The following is a 16985-nucleotide window of genomic DNA, read 5'->3' as shown; positions in this document are numbered from 1 at the left end:
ACGGCATCAATTGGGGATTTGATGGTCGCAAATTAAGTTTACTGGCGACCCGGAGCTTAAAATACAATACAGTTATCTCCTAAATGGAGATATTATATAGTCTTTAACAATTATATTTAAAGAGTAACATTACTATATTAAACAGGTATCGATAGATATCAATTGTATTGATTTGCATTGAAGTCTGGAAAATCCAGAGGATTCTCATTGGCATCACCTCTCAACATTGCTAACGTAACACACATGTTAATAATTGATTGGTCAGTTACATGGTGTGATGTCACTGCAAATCTGAAAATTGGCACATCTTTCTATATCTATATTCTTGTTTCTATACATGAAGATAGACAAAACAGAAGATTGACAGACAACACAAAGCAGCTGTATATGTATTGTTCTTATATAAAATAACTAATGTGGTTATGTAGACCTGTAATATGAAAATCTTACTTTTAATTTAATAAATTAATTTAATTTAATAAATTAAAATTAGTTCAATAAAGACCACTTCTGGATATCTGTTTTGTATACCCCATTATGTGATTTGTGGTGTGTTTGTGTGATTGGCATGAACATTTTATATATGTCTTTTTTCACATCTGCTCCCTGGTATAGTATGTTGGTTATTGTGTTGTTCAGTGATTACAGTATTTATGCAAGTTTAGATGAAATTTTATAAAGTGAAAAATTGTCCAACTTTCTGAAGTATAAAAGTGTTTTGGGGATCTTGTCACTTTTTTCAAACGTAGCACTATGACCTTCACCTTCAGTTGAGTGATCAATACAACACTTATATTCTCAAAGAAGAACAATGAAACTGAAGTATAATTATTTCTTTATCTTTTGAAAATAAATGTTCTTAACATGAACAATGTAAATTAAGAAAAATAACAATAGGATATATATATATATAAGCTGGTCCAAAACTACCAACATCTTCAATTACACCCAATCCATTACATAGCCAAAAATACAAATGGTCCTTTATCTGTCACCCTGTCATATCTGTTCTACTAAAGTACCTATAACTGTTCCAAACCCAAACTGACTATCACACCCTCAAAACATCATACTGAAGTTCCCATAACTGTCACACCCTCAAAACATCTTCCTGACGTTCGGATAACTGTCAGATCCTCAAAACATCATACTGAATTTCCAATACCTGTCAAACATTGGTAATACCATACCAATTTTCCTACGACTGTCACATCATCATGACATCATATACCCAGGTTTTTATAACTGCCACACCCTCATAAACATCATACCAATGTTCTGATAGCTGTCACAAATTGGTAACATCAAACCAAATTTCCTATGACTGTCACATCCTCATAAACATTAAACCCAGTTATGATTTTCACACCCTCAAAACATCACACCAAAGTTTCTATAACTGTCACACCCTGAAAGCATCATACTGAAAACCCGATAACTGTCGAACCCTCATAAACATCATACCCATGCTCTGATAGATGTCAAACATTGGTAACATCATACCAAAGTTTCTATAACTGTCACCCCCTCATAACATCACACCAAAATTTCTATAACTGTCACACCCTCATAACATCACACCAAATTTTCTATAACGGTACCACCCTCATAACATCACACCAAAATTTCTATAACTGTCACACCCTCATAACATCATATTCAAGTTTCTATAAATGTTACACCAACATAAACATTAAACCCAGTTTCTATAACTGTCACACCCTCATAAACATTAAACCAAGTTTATGTGACTGTCACACCCTCACAACATCACACCAAAGTTTCTATAACCGTCACACCCTCATAATATCATACCCAAGTTTCTATAACTGTCACACCCTCATCATTATACCCAAGTAGTGGAAGGGGCATTAAGATTTACCATTGTAGGTACACATAGATATAGGAAGATGTGGTGTGAGTGCCAATGAGACAACTCTCCATACAAATAACAATTTAAAAAGTAAACCATTATAGGTTAAAGTACGGCCTTCAACACGGAGCCTTAGCTCACACCGAACAACAAGCTATAAAGGGCCCCAAAATTACTAGTGTAAAACCATTCAAACGGGAAAACCAACGGTCTAATCTATATTAACAAAACGAGAAACGAGAAACACGTATATATTACATAAACAAACGACAACAACTGTACATCAGATTCCTGACTTAGGACAGGTGCAAACATTTGCAGCGGGATTAAACGTTTTAATGGATCCAAACCTTCTCCCTTTTTCTGAAACAATAGCATAACATCACAACAAAGAAAAACATACGATAAAATATCAATTGGCAGACTTAACTCAATCAAAAAACGTATGATTAAACAATGAACGAATAAATTTGATCTGCGATATCTGAATACAAATGCACAGTTAATTAAATATTAGAGACAAACATTCATGACCAAAAAGCTAACAAACAAATTCAAAAACAGGACATGACTGAGAAATATTTAACCAATCAATGTTCACTTTAGAAAAAAAACGGTTTTTTTATAATCTTGAAGTTTATACAAATATAGGCTATTTGGAATTTATTGAATATTTAAAGAAAGTCCCTCAACCTGTACAGATGGACTGGACGTACATCCTATAATTGGTTTCCATTCTCTAACTTTAGTATGCTTTTATGAAACTTATACACAATGCTTATTACCAAAAAGCACAGATCAAGTTTGAATGGTGTAGCATCGCAGTTACCATACTAAAATTATGCCTTTTTACAAACAGAAAAATTACTGAATTTTCGTTTCCATTGTTTTCCTCAAATAAATGTTATGAAACTTATACACAGTGCTAATTACCACAAAAGCTAATCAAGTTGAAATTGGTGTAGTATCACTTCTACCATTTTTGAGTTATGCCCCTTTACAAATTGAAAAATTGCCTTAACCAAATATTTTGAAACTTATACACAATGCTTATTACCACAAAACAAAGATATAATATGATTTTTGGTGGCCTTACTTTTACTGTTCTTTAGAAACACCCCTTTTCAAATTGAAAAAAATGCTGATCTCTTTGTTTTTGTTTTCTTCCTTTAAGTTTGCCTCAAATAAATGCAATGAAACTGATATGCAATGATTATTAATACAAATAAAATTGAGAAAGGAAATGGGGAATATGGCACAATAGTTTCAGAGAAGAATTTTGTAAAAAATAGAGTGAAGACAATATTAAGACAACTACGGACGCCAAGTGATGCTAACAGTATGAAATTCACTCTTCTTTCTCCAGGAAACTAATCACAGATGTTAAGTTCTTGTTTGTTAATCTTATATGCAGATCAGTTAATAATAACTTTAAACCAGAGTTTCTGTTATGCGCTAATCTAAGATGAAGTGGAGAGACACCATTTCTGGCCAACTTGGTCACTGCTGCTAATGACATAAATTTCTGTTGTAAAATTTCATCATATCTTTTCTTCACATCATGAAAGGATATGTGGAAAAGGTCTTCATCAAGCACTTCCTTCTCTATTTTTTCTGTGAATAAAGTAGTCAATACTCTCACATCTTCTTTTGCATCATGTACTTGATAAGTGCAGTTTGTAAGTTTACTGACGAGATTTTCCTGCTTGTAGTTGCCAACATCACACTTTTGGAAGATTCTTTTTGAAATTTTCAGAGTGTCAACAAAACCAAAAACATGAGAAGAAAATTCTGAAAATAATTTAAATTCAGACATTCTATTACAAACAATAGGAATGTCAAAATTACAAGCATTGTGTCCAACAAGTATGGGTTGAGGAACTTTCTTTAGATATTCTATAAAATCCAAAAGAGCTTCCTGTATTGGTTTTGATAAGACTGGAATACCTCTATGGAATATAGTATTTGTTCCCCTATCGTATCTTAGCATATTCACAGCAGATGCCTGTTCAGAAATTTCACAACGTGGCTGAGCATACACATTAAAATCATCACCAGCTGCTATTTGCAAAATGTCACTATTTCTCCCTCTGCCAGTTGTTTCTGTATCAAATACAACATATGTAAAGGCATTTTCAGGTAGTGTTAATCTATTGGGAATTTCTGTTGTTTGGGTTAGTTCTTCATCTTGATGTAATTCAGCAGCTTGGTAGTAGGTAACACCTTCATGAATTTCCTTAGTTGCTTCTTTCCGACTTTTCAATATTTTTTTCAACAGACGTTTCCTCTTTGCTTGTAAACTAATCTGCTTTGCTTTTTGAAGCTTTCTCTTAGCAGCAATTTTTAAGGCCATTCTGAAGGTAAATTCTCCCGGTGATAATCCTACAGCCTTGTTAACCTATAAAAAAGAGACAAAACTTTATATTGCCACTAGCTTTATAAATCAAATATAAAGATATAGATTGTAGAACATTTGATGAAAAAGTGACTAAAGTCAATTCTTTTCCCTTATGGTCATTAAGGTAAATAAAAGGTCAAATTTCCTCAGATAGATCTTTTTTATACTTTGCCAAAATAAATTTTTGTCTATGCTTTTTAACGAAAAACTAATAAAAAGTCAGGGCTATTTATCAAGATACAGGTCATACAAATTGTTCAAATGTGCCCAGATTGTTCATGAAAAAAACACATTTTTTGGCATTATTAAAGAAATCTATGAGAATTTTGAGATAAAATAGAAGAAGATAACTTTTTTATATGCTTAAAGAAAGTTGAAAGAAAAAATGTTGTCACCAAACTTGTTGTATTGCTACAAGTAAGATACTAAATTACTCTTCCAGTCCAGTATAAAAAAAATAGTAAAAGATTTATCTCCCCTTAAATGGCCAAGCTGAAAAAAATAATCTAAAAACACAAATATTTTGTATTTATTTGAACATTTTGAATAATGCAATATATTTCCCCAGGTTTTCTTTCTATAAATCAACAGTCTAACATATAAATTCCCAATCTGTCTCCAAATTAGCAGATTTATACCATGAATCTACATAAAAAATTTCAATTAAGGGGAGGTAAAAGATCTGCAAAACCTATAATACATCCATATCCAGGACAGTATGATGAAAATATTCATGATGTAAGTGTCATACTAACATATAAAGTACACAAGAAGACAGACTACTCAGGCGGATTAACAGCAAATACAAGTTTTAAAGCCTTTTGTTAGACTCAGCCAGGAATCTAATCCCAAACCTTCATTATGGGCAAGGCATTGACTTAGACAAGATTTCTACTTGATGTTGTTGAAAAGTAACAGTTTGTATCAAGTTTATTAAATAATGTACACAAATGTAGCTCAACAATGTGAACCAAGTTTTGTGTGAAATTTTAATATCCATATATCTTTGTCTCTGTGTCATTAACTACATGACTTGGCATATTGTTTCCTTTATTTTTCTTAGGTCAGGTGAAGCCTGCAAGACTGTACAGAGTATAATAATTCTATACTCAAAATGTAGTTGAATTAATGCTTTTAACATGTGAAATACAGACCAAATTACAAAAACTTAACAATAACCAAAGAATCATGAAAATGAAACCATGGTCAGATGAAACAAAGCCAGACAGACATGTAAACCTTACAATCATTCCACATACCAGGTTTAATCTGCCTGCCTGTCTATCACTTATAGTTCTATCTAACACAAACCTTTTCTAAATACTTGTGACCCTCGTTCTTCTGCAGAACAGATGCTGAAATTCTCCCTGTCAGAGATTTGCTTGATCCAAATGACCTGTAAATATTAAGGTTGAAGGTCCCATTTATAATGCAGTTGAAATAGTATTTTTTGTATGAAAAATTAAATGCAAAACAACATGTTTACAATGAACAATGAGGCAAGTGTTGACAGAATAAACAAGTGAAACTGCGAGCTACTGCTCACTGATGATACCCCCGCCGCAAGTGGATAATATTAATAGTGTAAAAATATGCAAGTGTTTGGTAAACAGGAAATTGTCGAGTGATAAATCTGAAAACGCATCACACGGTATAGCTGACTTATATAAATCCTGAAACCAAATTTCAGAAATCCTTGTATTGTAGTTTCCTTAGAAAAATGTGACGAAAATTTTCAACTTGGCTATCATGTGTTAAATCATACAAGTGTTCGGTAAACAGGAAGTTGTCAAGTGACCAATCTGAAAACGCATCACACGGTATAGCTGACTTATATAAATCCTGAAACCAAATTTCAGAAATCCTTGTATTAGTTCCTGAGAAAAATGTGACGAAAAATATTCATTGGACGGACGGACGGACTGATGGAGTGACGGAAGGTTAGACAGTGGTAAAACAGTATACCCCCCTTTTTTTAAAGCGGGGGTATAATGATTGGTTTGATGTATAAATTATTAAGTGGCTAATTAAATGCATATTAAAGGATAAAAATATTCCAAAAATTTGGTTGCTTATATAGGGAATCAATGAAGCATGACTGGAGCAGGCCCTTTTAAGGCAGCCTTTGGCAGTGATATTGTTGGCTTTTTTCAAAACTACATCTACCCTTTTTATCAGGAAAATATGCGTCATTTTCATGGAATTGGGAAATCTGAAATAAACCATAAATTTGACTGAAACTCCAATTCACAGACCCATTTTCAAGAGTCAAACCCTGCTTTAAAATAAGACCCCATTTTGTCAGTAAATTAATGATACATAAATATACCCTCAAATGTGCACATAATCCTAATACTGAAATTTTAGGCAAGAAAATTGATCAAATGATTGTTTTTCAGTTTGTATTTATGCACAATTTCTACTGAGACTGCACTGTTTGGGGAAAAGGTTGTCTTTTTGGGAAAAATTTAAAGTCATTTTTTTTTCAAATTTGGATTATTCTCCAGGGGGAAAAGCCTTTATATAATTATTCTCCACTTATTTAAGGCAAACAAATATCACTGACTGGGCCCCCACTTATAAAAATTTCTTGATCCGCCAGTGATAGTTGTTGATTTGTGTGTTATTTTGATCTCGTGTGGAGAGTTGTTTTATTGGCAATCATACCCCATCTTCTTTTTTATATCATTTAAATTCTTATTCATTATGATTATGAACAGATATCTTACTTGTTTTTTGGAGCTTTTGTTGAAACTATGAAATTAAAATTCTCATTTGCTTGGGTTGATCCTAAGTTGGTCAAGCAGGCAGCTCTATCTTTTTGGCTGTTTACAATGGCTTTAAGATCTGTCTGAAGACTTGGACATGTGAGAGGCTTACCCTGCGGTAGACTGCGTCACCTATAAAATTGATTGTTTAAATGTTAAGGATAAAAATCACAACCCAAAACAACTTTTTAGACACAAAAAAAAAATCAAATAATCAGTTGTACAATACATGTCAGTAAATCTGACTTCTGTGTTTATTGGCTAAGAATCTCAACATATATTTTTTTATTCTTGTTTTATATTTACCTATATATATACATTATATATTAACATAGTGGTATCAACTAATAACTTTTTTCCTTGAATATTTTGCACAATTGGACACCTTATTGTTATTGAACTTGTTATATGTAATCTGTATAAGAAAATAACAGACTTTAAACAGATTTTTTAAAAGAACTTTATCCAGGCATCTCATCTAATTTCCCCCTGTTCTTTGGGGGGTTAACGCTGCAAAGACTTACAAGGCATCATTGTTAAGAAGTTAAAGCTGCAAACCAATTTTAAAGATATCCAGTTCAGAAGTAGATTAAATGCTAAATATTTACAATAGTATTAGTAGCATTAAACTAATTGAAATAAATATTTTTTTCTTTTTCTTAAAGTACTTTGTACTATACCTGAATTGAGAAGGATTCTTCTGATAACTGCACCAGGTAGCATCTTCACTGGCACAAAGAGAGTGGTCACCATATAAATGTGGAACTATTATATCCAGTGATTTTCTAAGACTCTCTGGCTCTTTTGTCTGGCATTCTTTTATGGCGTACATGAAGCATCTCCCAATGTAAGATATTACATTTGGTTGTTTTAGTACTTTATATTTGTGGCTAAGCTTATATAGTTTTGATGTGATGCCTTTTTTAGTGTGGTTACTGTCATCTTTCTTCTCAATGGAAGGGAAAACAGCTTTCAGTCGAGAAGTTGTGGTCGAGTCATTATCACCATGGATGACATCTATTGCACATCCAGTTTCTTCTAACTCTCTGGCCATTGATATTGCCATGTCAGGCTCCATTGCCTTACTAGAACCATCCCAGTTTTTTGAACATTCATGTACAGGTATAGTGTGGTTTTTGCTCTGATGTAGGGCACATATCTGGCAAGATTTACTTCTAAGAGAGAACTGCAGTACCTTTCCTGTTTCTTTCCCAATTAATGATGCATGGCCTGAAATTATGGACGTTGTTTTTACATAAAATGATTCCAAACAGGTAAATTACCGTGAAGGCAGATGTAAAAGTTATGTCTCTTGTAAATATTAATTATATATATACAAATATATCATGCTTACAAGGGGTATTTGCCGAAAATAACGGTTGAGAGGTACAAATTTCCATAGAAATTTGATTACCTCGAAATCGGTATTTTTGGCAAAGTAACCCCTTGAAAGCATGATATAATTGTTTAATTCCACCGAATGTTCCACCTCAGAAAGTTTATTATTATTAGGTATCATATGAAATTTCGATTTGAATGTAAAAATTTTGTATACACTGCAGCTTTGCTATTTGCGCAGTCAAATTGCATTGAATGTATAGTTCATTTTTTTTATGTACAGTCACTGACTTAACTGGCACAAAGAGAGTGGTCACCATATAAATGTGGAACTATTATATCCAGTGATTTTCTAAGACTCTCTGGCTCTTTTGTCTGGCATTCTTTTATGGCGTACATGAAGCATCTCCCAATGTAAGATATTACATTTGGTTGTTTTAGTACTTTATATTTGTGGCTAAGCTTATATAGTTTTGATGTGATGCCTTTTTTAGTGTGGTTACTGTCATCTTTCTTCTCAATGGAAGGGAAAACAGCTTTCAGTCGAGAAGTTGTGGTCGAGTCATTATCACCATGGATGACATCTATTGCACATCCAGTTTCTTCTAACTCTCTGGCCATTGATATTGCCATGTCAGGCTCCATTGCCTTACTAGAACCATCCCAGTTTTTTGAACATTCATGTACAGGTATAGTGTGGTTTTTGCTCTGATGTAGGGCACATATCTGGCAAGATTTACTTCTAAGAGAGAACTGCAGTACCTTTCCTGTTTCTTTCCCAATTAATGATGCATGGCCTGAAATTATGGACGTTGTTTTTACATAAAATGATTCCAAACAGGTAAATTACCGTGAAGGCAGATGTAAAAGTTATGTCTCTTGTAAATATTAATTATATATATACAAATATATCATGCTTACAAGGGGTATTTGCCGAAAATAACGGTTGAGAGGTACAAATTTCCATAGAAATTTGATTACCTCGAAATCGGTATTTTTGGCAAAGTAACCCCTTGAAAGCATGATATAATTGTTTAATTCCACCGAATGTTCCACCTCAGAAAGTTTATTATTATTAGGTATCATATGAAATTTCGATTTGAATGTAAAAATTTTGTATACACTGCAGCTTTGCTATTTGCGCAGTCAAATTGCATTGAATGTATAGTTCATTTTTTTTATGTACAGTCACTGACTTAACTGGCACAAAGAGAGTGGTCACCATATAAATGTGGAACTATTATATCCAGTGATTTTCTAAGACTCTCTGGCTCTTTTGTCTGGCATTCTTTTATGGCGTACATGAAGCATCTCCCAATGTAAGATATTACATTTGGTTGTTTTAGTACTTTATATTTGTGGCTAAGCTTATATAGTTTTGATGTGATGCCTTTTTTAGTGTGGTTACTGTCATCTTTCTTCTCAATGGAAGGGAAAACAGCTTTCAGTCGAGAAGTTGTGGTCGAGTCATTATCACCATGGATGACATCTATTGCACATCCAGTTTCTTCTAACTCTCTGGCCATTGATATTGCCATGTCAGGCTCCATTGCCTTACTAGAACCATCCCAGTTTTTTGAACATTCATGTACAGGTATAGTGTGGTTTTTGCTCTGATGTAGGGCACATATCTGGCAAGATTTACTTCTAAGAGAGAACTGCAGTACCTTTCCTGTTTCTTTCCCAATTAATGATGCATGGCCTGAAATTATGGACGTTGTTTTTACATAAAATGATTCCAAACAGGTAAATTACCGTGAAGGCAGATGTAAAAGTTATGTCTCTTGTAAATATTAATTATATATATACAAATATATCATGCTTACAAGGGGTATTTGCCGAAAATAACGGTTGAGAGGTACAAATTTCCATAGAAATTTGATTACCTCGAAATCGGTATTTTTGGCAAAGTAACCCCTTGAAAGCATGATATAATTGGTTAATTCCACCGAATGTTCCACCTCAGAAAGTTTATTATTATTAGGTATCATATGAAATTTCGACTTGAATGTAAAAATTTTGTATACACTGCAGCTTTGCTATTTGCGCAGTCAAATTGCATTGAATGTATAGTTCATTTTTTTTATGTACAGTCACTGACTGTATATATATCTCCCTTTTTATAATAAGCTGGTTCATCAGTTTCAGTGAAGGGTAATACAAGTGGATTCCAGTTTTATGTGACCGGTTGACAATTCGTTTCTGTTGATTTTTATTTATCACGTCATTCCCAAGATTTTTACGTCATTCGGTCCAAATTCAATAATGATGCTTTTTATCCTAAATATTTCATCTGTAACCATATACATGATATATAAAGAATGGCCATGAATTTGTCATATTAGAATAGAAATAATTCATTGAGCTATTTTTAGACATGGTATTCCCCATCTGCCATGGTATTTGCTATGGTATTTCCCATCTGTCATGGTATTTGCTAGCAAATACCCCAGCACATGGAATTCCCTAATGGCAAATACCCCGGCAGAGAAAAGAAAATCTCAATATATAGAAATTGGTGAAAAATACCATGGTTTTCATCCAATCAAAATACAGCATTATTACATAAGGTGGAATTACAGGTAAAATTACATGTGTACAAGTTTTACCAGATTTTTATGACATTTATATCATTTGTTTTTTATCAGCAATGTTTAGGACAAATTAGAAAATCAGTGTAGATCAATTATTTTTAAAAGAGTTATGTCCCTTGAAAATATCAATTATATTGAAAAATGTATTGTAAGCATTCAAAATGATTCCAAATGCTTACATTTCTATAAGATAATAATACATGCAATATGAAAAGTTTAAAATAACTAAAAATTTAATTTAATTTTTGATTATTGATCTTGGAGTAAGTTTAAGTTGGACAGATAAAAAATGTGCAACATAATGAACACTGACATTGGTTATGTAATTAAATCCTGGCCATTAGTTTTCTCGTTTAAATTGTTTGCCATTTGTCATTTCACTGCCCTTTAGAGCTAGCTTTGCAATATTGGTTTTGTTCATTGTTCAAGACCACATGGTGGGACATATAGTTGTTAATATCTAAATGTTTTGGTTTATAGGGAATAAATGTCTAAATTTAGCAATCATACCACATCTTTCTTATTTTCATACAAGTAAAAATAAACAGAAAAATTCTCACCTGTATTACTATTATAATTCCATCCTGTACCCCTTTTCTGCCACCCACCGTCAAAGCTTACTTCCATCTTTAAAAGAAATAGATACATACATCTTAAATACATGTACTGAAGAATTCATGTTAGGCAAGAAATAAAATTTGAACTGTTTGATGTTGCCTAACCAACCATCTATAAAGCAGTCTACCTGTATTCTAAAAAGCTGTTTTTACAGAAGCAGATTTTGGCAACAGATTATAAAATATTTTCTCTTTCAATGATGAAAATGATGAAATACATAGTTACTTTCCAAAATATTGTTCCTGATCAATATCAAGCCAGTCCTGAATCAGCCCCTTATTTAGAAATTTTTAGTGTTTATATATGCAATTGTAGTGAATTTAAGTGTGCACTTTTCCAATAATCCCTATTTTCAAGTAAGTAACCGGTCCATGAGTTTTATTTGCTACAAAACAGGAGAAAAGCTCAGCAATTAGCCTTCCTTTTCGTCTGACATGTTTTTAAAGCTCATAAAAAATAATTTTTGTATTTCCAACAATGTACATATATATTGTATATATTTATTCATGATAATTAATATAAAAATAATCATTTGGAATTATAAGTTTATTACCTTTCCATTTCCCTTTTCAATTTCTTCCTTTTGGGCCTCAAGACAAGATTTTTTGGCTACAGTCTCCAGAGTTGTATCGATCTTTTGTTCCCTTCTCTTAAGAGTGGACGGCACAACTGGTGGTAAATTTAAAGCTGCAAGCAAGTTGTTAATCTGTACTGGGCCCATTCCTGTGTGTACCATGGCTACAATATTTTGCATACATATTAGTTTTAAAGAACAATTGCTTCCAAGAAAAGTCGCATTTTTATCAGATTAAATGCACCAACACTGAACAGAAATATCAATTCATTATTAAATCTTGATTGTCAAATTGACATATTTATTCCGTATTAATTTTTCATGCAAGCTGATCATGAAGGAAAAGTTGAAAATGTATACATAGTATTGGATGAACGAAATTTTAGTCATTGAGCTTTATAATAAGTCACTTAAACTTTAATCCCTTTTTTTTATTACATAAGGAAGAAATCAAATTAGGGACTGCCTGATCCAACACCACTTTTTTTCCAATAATGATAAATCTCATCTTAGGGCGAAATTTGATGGGCATAAAATTTACATCAGTCATCATGGTAATATACTTTTCTTTTGCCTAATATAAATCATTATAATGTAGACAGGAAATGAGAAAATAATAAATTATAAAGCAGCAAAATTTAATCTTTAACCTAAGTATAGTATTGGATTCAAACTTTAACTGGTCATGATAAATCTATACCAAGTATCAAATATCAAATTGATATCTATGTAGATCTTCCCACTGCATCAGCTTGTCTTGCAAAACATGCATTGGACTTAGACAATCGCTGAAATGCAGTTGTAAGGGGAAAAGAGGGGGGTGGGATTATTCTTTTAAATGGTTTAAAAATAACAAAACAGTGTAAGATAATTGATTTCTTCCTATTGAAATCAAAGTGATTTTAATACCCCCACCCAGGGTTTGAAATTAGCAGGAGCCCACATGCCAATAGCCCCTAAAATTTGATGTGGACTACTTAAATTTCAGTTTTCTTGGGTATTGGGTCCGTTCGCCCTAATAACATGTTCTCCCTGGGATTATTCTTCCATAGCGTCCATTGCCCTACTAAAATAAATATAATATTCAGGGCATTGAGGTTAAATAAACTTATTCAGACAGATTCAGTCTATTGCTTGTTTAGGATCAGAGAATAATAAGACAGGGCGAATGTATCCTGAGCAAACAGGTATCAGGGCGAACAGGTACTAGGGCGAACGTAAATCAGTGAGAATGGACCCAGATTCCTTTTCTTATATAGGAATATATATTTGGCATACACAATTTAAGCTGTGGGCTACAGCTGCCAGTCTTCAGTTCAATCCCTGCCCACCCCATCCGTTACAATTGTAGATTACATAGTTGTTCCCTTTCATTTTTTTTTCTATAATATTTAAATGTATGTACACAAAACATTGTAATTACCTAGTGCTAATTTTGAATTGATGTCAAATGTTCCGTTGTTTCTCTTTCCTGTTTTAACGTCGTTTAATGAACTACACACACTGTTCTGACACCGTATAAAAAGTATGCTGCCTAAACCATATCGTCTCTCGCTCTCGATGTCGGCCAGGTGTAGTCGAGCATCACACGAGGTGCAAAACATCTGTTGGGCTAAGGCTTGAAGCTCGACTATCCGTCTACCTGTTTTCCAGTCATTATTAAGAGATGGGTCAATGGTACAGCTTGCACCAAGTTCAATATCTGAGTCTGAGAAAACTGGATAGGTGTTGGCATACACGTAGTTGTGATCTTCTGTAATGGGCTCATCAACAGGATGACTTACTAATATATTTCTTCTGGACTCTTGAGCTTTGAATTGCTTCACAAATGACTTTTTCGATTGAAATTTTCCTGTTTTACTTCGCAACATTTTGCAGACGATAAGTAGAATGTTTGCAAATTAAGTTTGCATTGACAAGGTAAATTTCGCTGATTTCAAACGCTCGAGTGAATCAGCGTTATTCCACGATTTGAATACGAGTTGTCTCCCTGTGAACGCAAACCTTACCTTAAGATAATAGTAAATGTATTTAACTCTGTTAATTTCTTATTGATGTGTTTGGCTGATTAAGCTTTTTACTTGATTGGCTTCATATTTATTTTGATTTGAGCGTCACTGGCGAGGCATATGTAGACGAAACGTGCGTCTGGCGTTTTAAATAGCAATCCTGGTACGTTCGATAACTATTATGTTATTTGGTAGGAGTTATTTAGAAAAACACCTTTCGATATCACATGTATCATGCTATAAAAGATTGTTACACTAACACAGTTGCTGTGGACCATCAATTTTGCAGCAAGATATTAAGTATCGTGCCTATGTTTGCCAGCGGTTGCTTGGCACAAAGTACTCTTTCTTTGCTATTCTTTTCATGTTTATCTTAACTTATCAAGACATGTATAAACCGTAGCTTGAATGGTGCAATTTCTAAATAAGAAATAATTTATATCACAAAATTATAAGTAAAATATAGGCAGTGACAAACCGTACCATTTTTTTTGCATATCTCTAAATATATATGATCGTTTGAAAGGTTCGCAATAGCTTCTTAAATTTTAATTTAATATTTTGTCTCAATTGTTTTTAAATGGATTGATTTGGACCCTGCTGAAGACCTATGTAAGTGAAATCTTAATCGTTTTAGATTTGACAATTTTAAATGAAGAACAAATGGAAAACAATACGATGTACCCCCACCTCCACCCCCTTAAACATATGATATGTTTGTTTGTGTTTCAGTATCAAGTTAATTGATTTTCATTACAAATTTTGAGAGTGCATGTTTTTTTACGGGAATCTCAAAAATTTCAAAACGCATTCATCTGTCAAAACTTTAAAAACCTCTATTGTAAAAAATCATCAAACTTTAAATTGTAACGCTAATTACTTATATTTATATCTATCTCTATACTTCACGTGTACGGATTTTGTCATTACAGATAAGTCAACTCAAAAGAGATTAAGTAAGAAAACATACATTTATCCAGAACATTGAAAAACAAACTATTATTTGTGTGATAATCCTAAAGTTTAATTATTGCCTTGTAATTTTTTTTTTTCAAGTGTTATAATAGATTAAATCTCTCAGGTGTTATAGTGTTTAGATATTTGGATTTAAACATGCATCAACAAGTATACAATATCTTTGAATTACGCAAATGATATAAATCACTCTGTCACATATGAATAAAAACGATAATATTACAACGTAAACAACATATATATTTCATTTAAATGTAATCAATGAAAAGAAAAACGCCAAATCATAGTATACCTTAAAAAGGCAAATTCATTCTCGTTACAAAGATTTAATAATTGCTTCATGCACATTTAATCGGTACTAAGGATATTTCATTTTGTTACAAAATTTGGGAAATTAATCTACATTTTGGTTTAAAATCTTTTTTTATCCAGTGCAAATTTTTTATATCTTGCCCAGCCTTGACCTGATTTTGTTCTTTTTGATTTTTTCAGCTTTTCAATTCTAGGACTTATACAAGTTTTGTCTTCAGCTGTACTGAAATGATATCGATCTACCCTATTTATAAAATGAATGGTATTAGTTGTGACTAAACAGTGCATTTAATTTTTAATGACGAACATAGTTCTGACAATAATGAATCAAAACTACTGCAGTGTAGATATATAATGTAATTATAAATATTACATTAGATGTATGTTCCATTATAATACTTTGTTCTGATTGGCTAACTGCATATCACGTGTTATTCTTTAAGCAATTTCATCACTAAATAAAACTTATCATTCATAATAACACGTGGTCCCACAATAAAGTGCACAGGTGAATTAAATAATGTTCTTTTTTTTTTTTTATAAAATTCGTGTTTTCATGATCATAGCTAAAAAATGTAATTATAAGTATTTAATGCTTCTTTTTGTAACTTCATAAGGTTGTGAAAGCGTTGACCGTGCGCACATTTTTAGAATTAAGCGTATCCGCGCTTCATACAAAATGTACTTCGGTCAACGCCTTTACACCCCAGTGAAGTTACAAAAGAAAGCATTCAATTCTTAAATACAAATGAGTTTTTGTTATGAATCATGTGTTAAGCCTTTAAATAGAAGAGACGCCAATACTTAATATAATGTACACCCAAAACAAATTCATAGTACCGATATATTTTCCTACATGTGTTTTTATTTACTGTATTCTTTGTTTGTAAAACCCCAAACCGAAAGAAGTGGCAGCTAAAAACAGACTTAAACTGAAGCAGGTATATAATCTTTATCATTTTTTTTATCTAAAATCTGACCAACTGTCTTTGATTTTTAATCAACAACAACATTGCACATGTTGTTAAAATATTTCTTCACTGGTACAGATATATCAGTGGAGATCCCTGTATACAAGTACCTTAACACCAGGGTATCTTCGGGTATATATATATATATTTACTGTCAAATCAATTTAGAGACCAATATTTCAAACAAAGGTGCTATATTGAATTAGCAAAGTCAAAACAATGCCTCTACGGTCGTATACAATATTAAATGGTGAAGTAGAAATCACCCCTTTGTAAATTTTACGGACGCCATCACACATCAATGAAACGAACAACACCTGCCAAACTCTTTACCTAGAACAACCATTCCCTTGTATAGACAATGGTGGATTAAACCTGGTTGTACATCTAGTTAAGTAAAGGCAACAGTAGTATACCGCTGTTCAAAACTCGTAAATCCATGGACAAAAAATAAAATCGGGGTAACAAACTAAAACTGAGGGAAACGCATTAAATATCAGAGGAGAACAACGACACAACATTAACAAGGGCATACGACACAGTTACAGGGAAGGT

General features: G+C 32.7%; 2 protein-coding genes and 1 pseudogene across 2 annotated transcripts in view; 1 reads left to right on the top strand and 2 right to left on the bottom strand.

Annotated features, from left to right (window-relative positions):
* The window catches only part of LOC139483478 (uncharacterized), a 766788-nt gene that overhangs the window by 633898 nt on the left and 115905 nt on the right, over positions 1-16985 (top strand). The window lies entirely within an intron of this gene.
* Positions 2830-8266, bottom strand: LOC139482430 (uncharacterized; annotated as a pseudogene).
* On the bottom strand, positions 8669-14171 carry LOC139482548 (uncharacterized). The gene is made up of 5 exons (XM_071266460.1): positions 13587-14171; positions 12143-12327; positions 11532-11598; positions 9600-10079; positions 8669-9174 (listed from the first exon to the last, which is right to left on the bottom strand). Exons 1-5 carry the CDS (start codon positions 14032-14034, stop codon positions 8669-8671), a joined length of 1686 nt encoding a protein of 561 aa, XP_071122561.1. The 5' UTR covers positions 14035-14171.

This window comes from Mytilus edulis, chromosome 7 (genome assembly GCF_963676685.1).
Source record: "Mytilus edulis chromosome 7, xbMytEdul2.2, whole genome shotgun sequence".
In the NCBI taxonomy this organism is placed as follows: domain Eukaryota; kingdom Metazoa; phylum Mollusca; class Bivalvia; order Mytilida; family Mytilidae; genus Mytilus; species Mytilus edulis.
The sequence above is the reverse complement of the archived record's forward strand: the minus strand, read 5'-3'. Positions and strand labels throughout refer to the sequence as shown.

Bases quoted from the DNA above. Each gene is read 5' to 3' on its own strand.
- LOC139482548 (XM_071266460.1), bottom strand. From the start codon at position 14,034: ATGTTGCGAAGTAAAACAGGAAAATTTCAATCGAAAAAGTCATTTGTG. The intron at 12,328-13,586 runs GTAATTACAATG...AAAATATTGTAG, and splicing joins CAATTCAAAATTAGCACTAG to CCATGGTACACACAGGAATG. The intron at 11,599-12,142 runs GTAATAAACTTA...TTTCTTTTAAAG, and splicing joins TTGAAAAGGGAAATGGAAAG to ATGGAAGTAAGCTTTGACGG.